Source organism: Physeter macrocephalus, chromosome 16, assembly GCF_002837175.3.
Source record: "Physeter macrocephalus isolate SW-GA chromosome 16, ASM283717v5, whole genome shotgun sequence".
NCBI classification, from domain to species: domain Eukaryota; kingdom Metazoa; phylum Chordata; class Mammalia; order Artiodactyla; family Physeteridae; genus Physeter; species Physeter macrocephalus.
The window spans coordinates 67824249-67837051 of record NC_041229.1 but is presented as its reverse complement, the minus strand read 5'-3'; the positions used below and the strand labels follow the sequence as shown (position 1 = coordinate 67837051).

Below are 12803 nucleotides of genomic sequence, written 5' to 3'. Positions count from 1 at the left end.
CGGACAAAGGATTAATCTCCAAAATATATAAACAGCTCATGCAGCTCACTATTAAAAAAACAAACAACCCAATCCAAAAATGGGCAGAAGACCTAAATAGACATTTCTCCAAAGAACACATACAGATGGCCAGGAAGCACATGAAAAGTTGCTCAACATCACTAATTATTAGAGAAATGCAAATCAAAACTACAATGAGGTACCACCTCACACCAATTAGAATGGGCATCATCAGAAAATCTACAAACAACAAATGCTGGAGAGGGTGTGGAAAAAAGGGAATCCTCTTGCACTGTTGGTGGGAATGTAAACTGATACAGCCACGATGGAGAAGAGTATGGAGGTTCCTTAAAAAACTATAAATAAAATTACCATATGATCCAGCAGTCCCACTACTGGGCATATACCCAGAGAAAACCATAATTCAAAGAGACACATGCACCCCAATGTTCACTGTAGCACTATTTACAATAGTCAGGTCATGGAAGCAACCTAAATGCCCATTGACAGACGAATGGATAAAGAAGATGTGGTACTTATATACAATGGAATATTACTCAGCCATAAAAAGGAATGGAATTGGGTCATCTGTTGAGACGTGAATGGATCTACAGACTGTCATACAGAGTGAAGTAAGTCAGAAAGAGAAAAACAAATATCATATATTAACGCATGTATGTGGAACCTACAAAAATGGTACAGATGAACCGGTTTGCAGGGCAGAAAATGAGACACAGATGTAGAGAACAAACGTATGGACACCATGGGGGGAAAGCGGCAGGGAAGTGCGGGTGGTGGTGTGATGAATTGGGCAATTGGGACTGACATATATACACTGATGTGTAGAAAATTGATGACTAATAAGAACCTGCTGTATAAAAAAATAAATAAAATTAAATTTAAAAATTAAAAAAAAAAAAAAAGAATCCGCCTTCCCATGCAGGGTACACGGGTTCGATCCCTGGTTGGGAAATTAAGATCCCACATGCCACAGGGCAACTAGACGTGTGTGTCGCAACTAGAGAGAAGCCCACATGCTGCAACTACTGAGCCCGTGCGCTCTAGTGCCTGGGTGCCACAACTAGAGAAGCCAGCAATGAAGAGCCCACACACCACAATGAAGACCCAGTGCGGCCAAAATAAAAAAATAATAACAAACAATTAAATAAATAAGTAAATAATGGACTTCAGTTTTTTAAAATTAACTTATTTATTTAGTTATTTTTGGCTGCGTTGGGTCTTTGTTGCTGTGCATGGGCTTTCTCTAGTTGCGGCGAGTGGGGTGCTACTCTTCGTTGTGGTGTGCGGGCTTCTTATTGTGGTGGCTTCTCTTGTTGCACAGCACGGGCTCTAGGGTGCACAGGCTCAGTAGTTGTGGCGCACGGGCTTCATTGCTCTGCGGCATGTGGGATCTTCCCGGACCAGGGCTCAAACCCGTGTCCCCTGCATTGGCAGGCGGATTATTAACCGCTGCGCCATCAGGGAAGCCCAATGGTCTTCATTTTTGAGACGAGTTTTAGATTCACAGAAAATTTGACCAGGTAACCCAGCACGTTCCCATAAACCCACCCCTACACACAGTTTCCCCTATAGTTAGCATATTATATTAATATGGTACACTTTTAATAATTAATGAGCCAATACTGATACATTTTTATTAGTTAAAAATCGTAGTTCAAACTAACACGCCATTGTAAAGCAATTATACTCCAATAAATATGTTAAAAAAAAACAAAAAAGAAAAAAACCATAGTTCAGGGGCTTCCCTGGTGGCGCAGTGGTTGAGAGTCCGCCTGCCGATGCAGGGGACCGGGTTCGTGCCCCAGTCCGGGAAGATCCCACATGCCGCGGAGTGGCTGGGCCCGTGAGCCATGGCCACTGAGCCTGTGAGTCCAGAGCCTGTGCTCCACAACGGGAGAGGCCACAACAGTGAGAGGCCCATGTACCGCAAAACAAAAACAAAAACAAAACATAGTTCAATATTTATCCTGTTCAAACTGGATGATTAAATGATTTTTGTAATTTTGTTGGCATTCAGTATTATCCAATTCTCTCACATTTAAAAGCCCACTGACTTCTCTTTCACAAACACAGTTAAAGAATCCTCAGTTTACTTGATGCATTAAAATACTTTTTAAAGAAAATGTTCCCAAAATTCTTGTTGACTTTTTAAATACTCCATTAAATGGAGCCTTATTTCTTGTTCACAGTTTTCAATATTTCTTTGGCAGTCAGATTACGCAAATTGAAAGAAGAGCAGCAGTGTTATTAAAGTGCTCCATTGTTTATAGGAACTTTTAAAATATGTTCAATAAGAAAGAATTGATGAAAAGTGTTTCCCTTTAAGTACCTGTTCTTAAAAGGGATAACATTACTCATAAATGGGAAAAAAAATTCCAACTTGAAGTGGACAGTAATTATAGCACTTGCCATAGCTATCTTTTCCAATGGATTTCATCCCTTGAAGAATTTGATTCTTTTACATGGATAGTCCTAAATACTTATCCAGCATGGAAACAAGTGAAATCATCATGTACAGTGTTGAAGAAGAGGGGAATCAGAATTGGTGACAATATTCTTTTTTGTCAGTGGATAACAATTTAAAGAGTCATTGATCAAGAGATGAAATGTAATTCTGAAGAAAGGGAAAAACAGTTCATACCATGAAAGACGATATTATGTGCTTCAACAAATCAAATTTGAAGAGCAGTTCTTGGAGTTGATTTTATTCCAGTACATGTTCAGGATACCCGCTTATATGATAATCTTGAGCATGTTTTTGCATTAATGTATGTTCAGTCCAGAAAAGAATGAAATAATTGGGATGTGGCCACTATAGAAGCTATGTGACAATGTAATTGGAACATAGACTGTAACTGCAAGAAACCTGATAAGCAAATTCTACAAAATAGGAACTATTAAGAAAAGCCAAGTCATTAGGGAAATAAAGAAAGAGGTACGGAATTCAGATATTTACTTCAGATAAACTCAAATAATTTTTGCTACACATATGTCCCTTCCCTTGCAATATCTTTTTTAATCTCAGTGTGCATTTGCATAGGAAATTAGAAATAATTCAAATTTAACTTCTTGTCCTGTGGGGTTTTTTTAATTCCTTCTTTTTTTTTTTTTGGCCGAGCCACACAGGGATCTTGGTTCCCTGACCAGGGATTGAATCCAGGCCCTTGGCAGTGAAAGTGCTGAGTCCTAACCACTGGACCGCCAGGGAATTCCCTAATTCCTTTTTTTTTTAATTGTGGAAAAAACACTTAACATGAGATTTACCCTCTTAATAAAACTTTAAATATAGAATATATTATTGTTGACTGGTATTCTGTGTTTTTATTATTGAAACTGGTGACCCTAGTGATTTCAGGATCTGAACTCAGGTCTTCTGACTCCAAATCTAGTGCTCTTTCCACTATCACCTTCCCTCTAATTGATTTTGTAAAATAACCAGCCACATGAGTGTATTTGGAATTGTTTCACAGTGACTTTCCATACTTTACTGGTGCCCTAGACATCTGGAGAATGTCCCCGGCAGGGAAATATAGAATCTCATTTTCATGCCTCTCTTTGCACCCATTAGATCATTCTTTTGGACAATTTGTTGAGTTAGGCCATGCTGAAGATTCTCTTCATTGTTGAAAGATGAAGTCAATAGCATTCTAGGTTAAGCCTTTAGAGCAGCTCTATGTTTGAAATGCCATGCAATCAGCTTAAAATGGGGACACAGAAAGCTACAAATTGGAATTATATGACCTTAACAGGATTCATGAAAATAATAATAATAATTATTATTAATATTATTATTTTACAGTCCAGGTCTTTTATTTTCTTTACACCCATCATGCCATGAATTCATAGGGAATGGGCTCCAACAGTTCAGACTCCTTTCCATTGGTTCTCACAAAGTGTGCTTCTCTGGTGGCAAGAATCTTGCCCTTAACTTGTTTGTTTACAATGATGCCAACAGCATTCTGAGTAACATTGTAGACTGTCCCAGTTTTGCCATGGTAACATTTGTGGGGCATTCCTTTTTGAACAGTGCCCATTCCCTTGATATCTACAGGATCACCTTTCTTGTAGATTTGCATGTATGTGGCCAAAGGAACAACTTCGTGTTTTTTAAAAGACCTAGAGAACATGTAGCGGGTGCCCCTCCTCTTTCCCTTTGTGTTGGTCATTTTGGCGAATTACTGGAAGATGGCGGTTCTGGCCGAAAAGCCATGAAAATAATTATTATTGTTAGTTGTGATTTTAATCAATACCAGGTATGCAGTTGACGAAGTGCATTCATATATATTATTCTATGTGATCCTCACAATAACTCTGTGGAGTAGTTCATATCTATTTTTCTGTAGAAATTAAGGTTCTGTGCTAAAATGACTTGGGTTGTGCAACTAATAAGTGCCAAACCTTTACCCTCATCTTCCATATTCAGGTCCTGAGCGTTTCACTGCATAGTGCTGCTAGGTGGATGTGAGAAGAACATAGCTTCTAGGGCTGCCTATCAGTTTAACTTGCGTTGGAGTCCACTCTCCAGTCACACTCGGCACATTTTATTACCAACAATAGAAAGATGCTTAGTTTTAGTTTAAATTTTACAATTTTTTGTGCAATTATCAAATTCAAAATGGAATTTATGAACACCATAACTGCCTACTGCCTCAGAATTCTTTGCACTTCAGGGGGCTGGGCTGAAGGAGGAAGAGAGCAGCTTGAGCCCAGGAGCTCAACACTCTCCATGTTTAGTACTGGGGACTCCTGGAATGAGGTGGACGCATGTGAGAGAATGGGCAAGGGACAATTTCCTTTCAGATTTAGATTCAACATGCATTTTTTGAATGCCATTTCCAGTCAAAACACTTTCACATATGATAGCTCATCTCTGAAAGCTCATAACTAAAAGGAGGGAAGGCAGTATTCTACTTTGAGATGTAGTATTTGAGATCTGAAAAGTTAAGATGCTCTAACTTAAAAAAAATCACAGGAAAAAAAAGTTCAGGGAGAAGATTGTGAGCAGGGAAATTGCTACTGTTTCTAGACTGGCTGATTTTAGGTGCTCAACAAATCTTTACTATGCTGGATTGAAATGGTAATTTGGATTGACATGCTGGCATTCCTAACTCAGACTCTGAGCACCCAGATCATTTGACTTAAAGCTTCACTAATGGGAAACCAATAACCCCTGTCCTGCTTTATTTTCCCCACACTATTTTAAAACATAAAGAAAGAATCAAGGTACACAGACTATTGGCTCCAGTTGACTATTGGGAAGGGATGTGAAAGACATTGTATTTTTTTTCTGATGTCATAAATTTCATATAATATTCTACCAAGGGTAAAGGGAAAATGGAGCAGAACTAAGAATCTATTCCAAGGGAAGATTCACATTTACTGAGGAAAACATACTGTCTATACTCCAAATGAGAACACTTGGTCTGAAAAGTATATTTACGAGACAATAAAAGAAGAATATTTAGAATTAGCGGTGACATCAGTGGTCTGGTCAGCTCACTGAAAAGGGTCATTAAAAATGTGAGACTTGGGGCTTCCCTAGTGGCGCAGTGGTTGAGAGTCCGCCTGCCGATGCAGGGGACATGGGTTCGTGCCCTGGTCCGGGAGGATCCCACATGCCGCGGAGTGGCTGGGCCCGTGAGTCATGGCCGCTGAGCCTGCGCGTCTGGAGCCTGTGCTCCGCAACGGGAGAGGCCACAACAGTTAGAGGCCCGCGTACCGCAAAAAAAAAAAAAAAAAAAAAGGGGAGACTTTACTTCTTCATTAAATTGCTATGGCTGTCCAACTTCCTTATGGTTCCAAAAATAAAAATGAAAACTCTCAAAGCCTACTTTCCACCCACCTCCATTTCTTTAAGAAACAGAGGGTACAATTAAATCTCAGGGGACTTTTGAATGAGGAACACTCAAGGACTTGTTCCAGTGCTTACCTATGTCATGAGAACATTACAGAGGCATCTGCACAACTAGAAATCTTTTCAATCAATAAAGATCCCAAGGCTTCCCCAAGTGACACCCTGGTTTACACTGTGACATTCCTTGCTGTATTTAGAAGGACTCTCTCATCCCAGGCATCCAGAATCTTTTTACCCTCAGTCCCCACCTGCAGAGATGCTTTTTTCTAACTGTGAAACAGTGCATGTCATTTTAACACTCCTCCATTCCACATAAACATGGAGAAGGAATACAGGCAGGGATGGACGCTCACTGATAGAATGGACAAAAAGCAACAAGTAGTATTTTATTTGTGAAGGTAGCTGCATATTTCATCTTTGAAGGGCTACTCAGGTATAATGTATCCCAGGGTTTATAACAGCTTATACATATAAAGAGATCAATGGCTTATTAAACGCTGCCTATCAGAGAACCACACTTGCAATATCCATCAATAAAGGTTATGGAGAAAGAAAAATAAAGAAATGAATATTATAAAAAACAAGTGGAAAATTCAACAGTTATTATATGCTGTCCTTTAAAACATTTTTACTCATTGTCTCTAACAACAGAAACGTCTGGGGGCTGGTGAGTAGGAGGGAGGAAAATTGTGTCTGACAGATTAAGAATTCAGTAGCTCAATAACCCACAGGAGAGCTTAAAGCAAAAGAGTAGGTCAACTGTTAAGACAGTCACCAATTAATCTGTTGACAAAACATGGAATTAGGAGAACTATAGCTGGATTTCCCAGCGCTGGAAGTTTCTTCTTGATGTTAAGTCCCCAAAGCCATACTAATTCCTATTGAGCAAACAGAAGGAAAAAGTATCAGTCTCAAATTAAACCTCCCATAATGCAAGGGGAAATAAACATGGCACTTTATCCTTACCAAATGTGAGGAGGAATACAGTAGGTTGTCTGACCCTAGCTTCAGAGAACTTGAGAGCGCTAAGAAAGGCTGAGCTTTTCAAAGGAAAACGCTTTGCTCAGCTCTTTTCTGTCACTCTGACATCAGTCTCTTGTGCCCACATAGCCCTTAGCCCTCTTATTCCTAAATGGTTTCCTTCTATCTAATGTCTACAGTCCCAGAGGCTGATGGTTCAGATAAACTATGTGCCAAATCTTGGCAGCTGTGTCTCTTCTTTGTGGGAAGGTCAAAGTAGTACTTTACAAAATCCAAAGGACACAAAATATTACTAATGCACACATGTGTTTAGAGAGGACTACAAGATAAAACTCCTAGGCATACACACAGAAGCCTTCCATAATTTGTACCATACTTACTTTTTTAGGGTCATTACCCATCTCCCCTCTCCTCCCACTAGCGTGTATTCAGTCTTCATTGCCTCTATGCCTTTGCACATGCTGTTCCTTCTTGTCCTTTCTCACCTTCTCTGATGGAAAACTCATTCATCCTTGAGAATACTTAAGCTTCTCAGGAAAACAGCTTGCAACAACTACAGGGAAATTAGTCACTTCTTCCTCTGTGCTTTTTATAAGCCTCTGTTAATATGGCTATTATAATGCCTATTATATTATATTCCAATTTATATGTCAAATTTCAGGGCAAGGATCATGTCTCAATCATTTAGTGATTAACACAGCCTCTGGCAGATATCTAGTATATACTCAATGCACTTCTTGAATGAATAAGCTTTGTCTGTTTTCTTTATTTTTCTGTAAAACTAGTTTAATAATGTGGTTATCTTCAATATGGCAGTTTATTCTTAAATAATTGTAATAAGAGGAAGACAATGAAAACAGTGTGCATTACTCCTGGAAGGCTGTCAATTATATCGAACTTACCCAAAGAAGTGGGAAAAATCTCCAAATTAAAATGTTAAACATGGCTTTATAATGACAATCAAAAAATGTGTTTATAAAACCATTTGTTTTTCCAGTTCTTCTACTTCTTAACAGAACGTAACAAAAAATTGTACACAAACATCAGGTTTAGACTTTGCATCAGAAGAGGTCTTTTAAAGGATCAAAACAATAGATTATTTTTTAGTCGAAAGGGACCTCTTGGTTATCTAGTTCAACTCTCTGCTCTGGATGACTCTCTATTATATCTCTGATAGATGCTCACCCAGCTTCTACTTGAACACTTCCAGTGATCGGGAACTGACTACTTAGGAAGGTAATTGATTCTTTATTTTGACAATTATGATATCCAAGTTGAGCCCAAATCTGCCTCCCTGTAATCTTTAGCCATTGGACTCAGTCCTTCCTTCTTAAACCACAGAAGATATTCCTTCTTCCTTATAGAAGCCCTATAAAGAATTAAAAACAGCTACATCATCATCCCAAGTCTTTTCTTTTCCAGACTTTTCCAGTTTGATTCAACTCCTTCTGATATGTCATGTTTATCAACATTTTCACCAACCTGGCTCATATCCTCCAGACATGTTGCAGTTTGTCTCTAAGACTTCTGAAACGGAGCCTGGAACGCTACTCCAAATGAGATTTACTCAATGTAGAGGATTTCTCAGAGCAGCACTAACACATATCTTTCATTCTAGCCTCTGTACAGGTATTTGAAATTTGGACTGGCTCTTACTTGATGTAGAGTCAAAGCTTGGCAAGAGTTAGCGGGAAAGACGATAACATGAAGCCTGGGTAGGAGCAGAGCTAAGAGAACTGATCCAATTCTGGGGCTTTAGTTGGGAGGCAAGCTGCCTAAACGAACCTTAGATATACCAAGGGGATTCAAGGGGTTTTGACTGATAGATGGGGACAAGGCTGTAGCAATATTTGAAATTAGACAGGTGGTGGCATCTTGCCTCTATTAGGTTTTGGAGCAGGCACTCCATCACCAGGTGGGGAACATGAGAAACAAGACCCAACTCCCGGCAAAGAGTCTGCAAAGGGTTAGGCAAATTAGAGTCAGGAAGACTGGGGTTCAAAGAAGGGCTACATTTCTAAGGGGAAACTGAGGTAGTAAGAATTAAAATAGCTCTGGAATCATAAAGACCTTTGTTGAACTCCATCTTCTTCATTTTCCAAACCTCAGTTTCCTCACGTGAAGATAATAGTATTTACTTTAAAGGATTGCTGTGAAGACTTAGTGGGATGATATATGTAAAGTCTGGCATACAGTTACTGCTTTTCAAATGTTTTTATTGCAAATTAAAATAAAAAGAGATAAAATGTAAGTTAAATGAATTTTAAAATAATTTCACTTTTGAAGCCTTTCAAATTAATTATGTACTAAGAGCATATTCTCAAAACATTTTTAACACTTCCTTTAAGAAAAGCACTATACCTATTTTTTTGAAAGATGATCAGGAATGATATGGATTGGTTGAATATGGCTTGTAAGGTAAGCATAATGTAATATGATTCATTATAATCCTCATAATAATTGTGCCAATATTTTGGTTATAAGAAATATACTTATTTTCAGATTTTACTTTCAAATAAGTGATGACTTTACCATAAATCTCTGAAGTCAGTCTTTTTTGTAATATAAATTCACTAATCCAGTCAGAATTACAATTCACTATTTGTTAGAAATCTTTGCATAAATCCTTTTCCCAGCCCCACACTGTTTTCCTTTTAATATCCAATTATCTAAAATTTAAGAGGAATGAGCACCGCCCCATGGGAGTGTGTGTGCTGCTCTGATCCTATAGTTAAAATTCAGAGAATTGGGAGTGACGTCATCCGTAACAATAAAAAAGCTTCTCTTGGTGTGTGGAAGACCTGTATATAAAAGTCACATTTAAGGGTCTACAACTCAATCCATCAGCTTTCTCAGGTTTACTCAACTTTGAGAAAGCATCAGCTGCTAATACACCTGAAAGAAGATCGTGTCCTAAGACATTGTGTGGTGAGTAATCTTTCTTTTCTCTTTTAAATTTCATATGAGTTCTTTTTTATGATCAGGCAATTATTTAATGTGTACCTATTTCTACAATGTCACGCTGCTCGTTCAAGGTAAAATGTTAAGGGAGGGTTTGAATGATATTTAATATAAAAATGCTGCAATAAAAAATAAATTTATGCTACTAAAATATTGTTAAATCATTTATTTTTGTGATTAAAGTCTTTTGAGAGGCCTTGCTTTTTATAAACTCATCTGAAATTACATGAAAAATAATTAAAATTTGGCATGATGTGCTTTAATGGTATCTTATTAAAATTTTGAAATAAAACAGCCTAATGAGAAATGAATAATTCTGATTTAAATAATCAATGTAAATTTATTTCTCTGAGTTAAAATTCCATTTTTCCTCCAGAATATCCTCATAGAGAGCTCAATCTGTGTACTAGAGTTGGAGAAACTCAGTTTTACTGCTGAATATTTATTCCCTTTACATAAAGCCTTTTCTAATTTTCTATTCTGAAAACTGTACATGAATTTTAAGGATGTTTTACAAGCATTTTTCAGCTTTTTAAATGACATTCTTGTAAGAACTTCATCCCTCTCTTAAGAACAAGGAAGCAAGGCAGAGGCGTTAGGTGAATGTGACAAAGCTAGAATAGGACACCAAAGCTTCTGTCCTCTGGCTACAATGATTGCTTCTAACACAAACCAAAAATGAAGAATATTCATTTGTTCCTCCTTCAATAGCTTTATATTGCACAGTGAAAATAAATATAGTAGATTATAATGCTCCTTATGCTACTTCTAAATGATGCAGTTTCCCTTTAAAATATGAGTACATAGCCACCCTATGTGTATGTTAAAACGGAGAACGTTAAGTATTAAGAAAAGGCACGTCTATGATAAAAGGCTTTGCAATTGTTGAAATGCAGATTACGGTAAGACTTTTCTATTTTGAGATGAAAAGCTTAAAAGGGAAAGAGGAAAGTACTAAAAATTATACTCAAACAAAATTGTTAATAAAATAAGCTGAAAAGATAAGATACAGACAAGCATTTTATATGGAGTCAAAGCTCTAAATTCATATAACAAGTAATTAATTAGATGCTGTTTAAATGCTTTGACACATTCTTTTTAATGGTAGGAGAAGTGTGTATTAATTTAGTAAAAATCTCTAAATCAGAGCCTATTCATTTGGCATTTATGTTTATCGTTGCGTTGAAAGGAAGTTTACTTATGAAAAACAGATTCGCTAAGTCAACAAACACTGTTGACAATTTACCTAATTAAAAGAAGTAGGGACTTCCCTGGTGGTCCATTTGGTAAGACTCCATGCTCCCAATGCAGGGGGCCCAGGTTGGATCCCTGGTCGGGGAACTAGATCCTGCACGCATGCTGCAACTAAAGATCCCACATGCTGCAACGAGGATCCTGCATGCTGCAACTAAGACCCGGCACAGCCAAAATAATAAATAAATAAATAAATAAATAAATAAATAAATAAATAAAAAGAAGTAGCCATTTTCAAGCTTCTTGTGTGTTTAGTCATAACACAAAATGTGGGAGGAAATTCTAAACAGTAAGGTTTTTCATTCTTCATGTAGCTTAAATTCATATATTAAAACTTGCACAAGAACTCTCAAAAAGATACCTAAGAAAGTAAAGCTAATCTGTCTAATTTCTAAGTCAAATTGTGTGTATACATAACATATACTAATAATCTGTGTATATAATATATACTTATAAATACTGTAAAATAAAGAGGCTGATTCCAAAAGTCTCTCATGAAAAACAATCCAATTCGTTACTGTCACACTCTGTACAAAGTTGCATGATTATAAATATAAACTACTATAAATTTAATTGTATAGTTTAGAATATTAAAAATATTTTAAATGCCTCCATTTTGCTTTTTCTTTTAGTGAAGATGATGTTTGCAAAAGACATGGTTAAAGTAATGGTTGTCATGTTCGCGGTTTGTTTTCTTGCAAGATCGGAAGGGAAGTCTGTTAAGTAAGTACCATAGCCTGTTCTGCACGGTGAGGGCATGGGAATCGGATTTTTAAGGTTGGCTTTATGATTTGGAAGAGGGGAGCTAATGGAGTGATCCTCTCTGATTCTGTTCCCTCTAGGAAGAGATCTGTGAGTGAAATACAGCTTATGCATAACCTGGGCAAACATCTGAGCTCCATGGAAAGAGTGGAATGGCTGCGTAAGAAGTTGCAGGACGTGCACAACTTTGTTGCTCTCGGAACTTCTATAGCTTACAGAGATGGTAGTTCCCAGAGACCCCGAAAAAAGGAGGACAATGTCCTGGTTGAGAGCCATCAAAAAAGTCTTGGAGAAGCAGACAAAGCTGATGTGGATGTATTAATTAAAGCTAAACCCCAGTGAAAACAGATGTGATCAGAGCACTGCTCTAGACAGCATAGGGCAACAACATTACATGCTGCTAATGTTTTCAAGCTCTATTAAGATTAAGTGCCAATATTTCTAATATTACCAAAGTTTATGTGTAATCTATTGCTGGCTGTGATAGCAGCAATTTTAATTGATTATTTTGATTTTACTTTTATTCATCTAGGAGCTCTTTTAATAATTCTATTTCTATTGATTCTAAATAAATGAAGTTAAGTATTTCTTCCTTGTTATAAAAATATCTTTTGGTTATGAGTAACACCAGTATGTTTAAATTGATTGTGACTAAGGAGAACGGCACAAATTTTTTTTTAACCCGAGGTCTAACATTCTGATATTTTGAAATTATCCTTTAAATATTATCAAAGTACCAGGTCCCCGAATCATCACTAGCTAGTTACTCTTGTCCTCTTCATTACAGGAAAGAAAATGAAATGCCACTGGTCATATTCCTAGTCTGGACCCCAAATCGCAAGGAATAGAATTTTTGTGTTTAATAGAATATAACTTTGTTCATTTGTCCTTCCTCACACGCATTTCTAAAAAAATGGACTGGGCTTCCCTGGTGGCGCAGTGGTTGAGAGTCCGCCTGCCAATGCAGGGG

The 12803-nt window shown here is 37.4% G+C and overlaps 2 protein-coding genes across 5 annotated transcripts in view; one reads left to right on the top strand and one right to left on the bottom strand.

Annotated features, from left to right (window-relative positions):
* The window catches only part of PTH (parathyroid hormone), a 135950-nt gene extending 123519 nt beyond the window's left edge, over positions 1-12431 (top strand). For 3 of the 4 annotated variants that reach the window (XM_055078718.1, XM_055078717.1, XM_055078716.1), the window contains 2 exons: positions 11704-11794; positions 11914-12195. In XM_055078718.1, coding sequence (XP_054934693.1) covers positions 11709-11794; positions 11914-12175 — 348 coding nt within the window. In that variant the 5' untranslated portion in view covers positions 11704-11708 and the 3' untranslated portion in view covers positions 12176-12195. Of the gene's footprint in view, positions 1-9666; positions 9785-11703; positions 11795-11913 lie in introns of those variants that run through there. The other variant, XM_007121602.2, reaches the window with a different exon arrangement.
* On the bottom strand, positions 3849-4226 carry LOC102985773 (60S ribosomal protein L21). Its single transcript, XM_024118567.2, has one exon. It carries the CDS (start codon positions 4185-4187, stop codon positions 3849-3851), a length of 339 nt encoding a protein of 112 aa, XP_023974335.1. The 5' UTR covers positions 4188-4226.
* Positions 12432-12803: the final 372 nt, after the last annotated feature.

Excerpts from the sequence above, each read along its gene's own strand:
- LOC102985773 (XM_024118567.2), bottom strand. The coding sequence starts at position 4,187 with ATGACCAACACAAAGGGAAAGAGGAGGGGCACCCGCTACATGTTCTCT.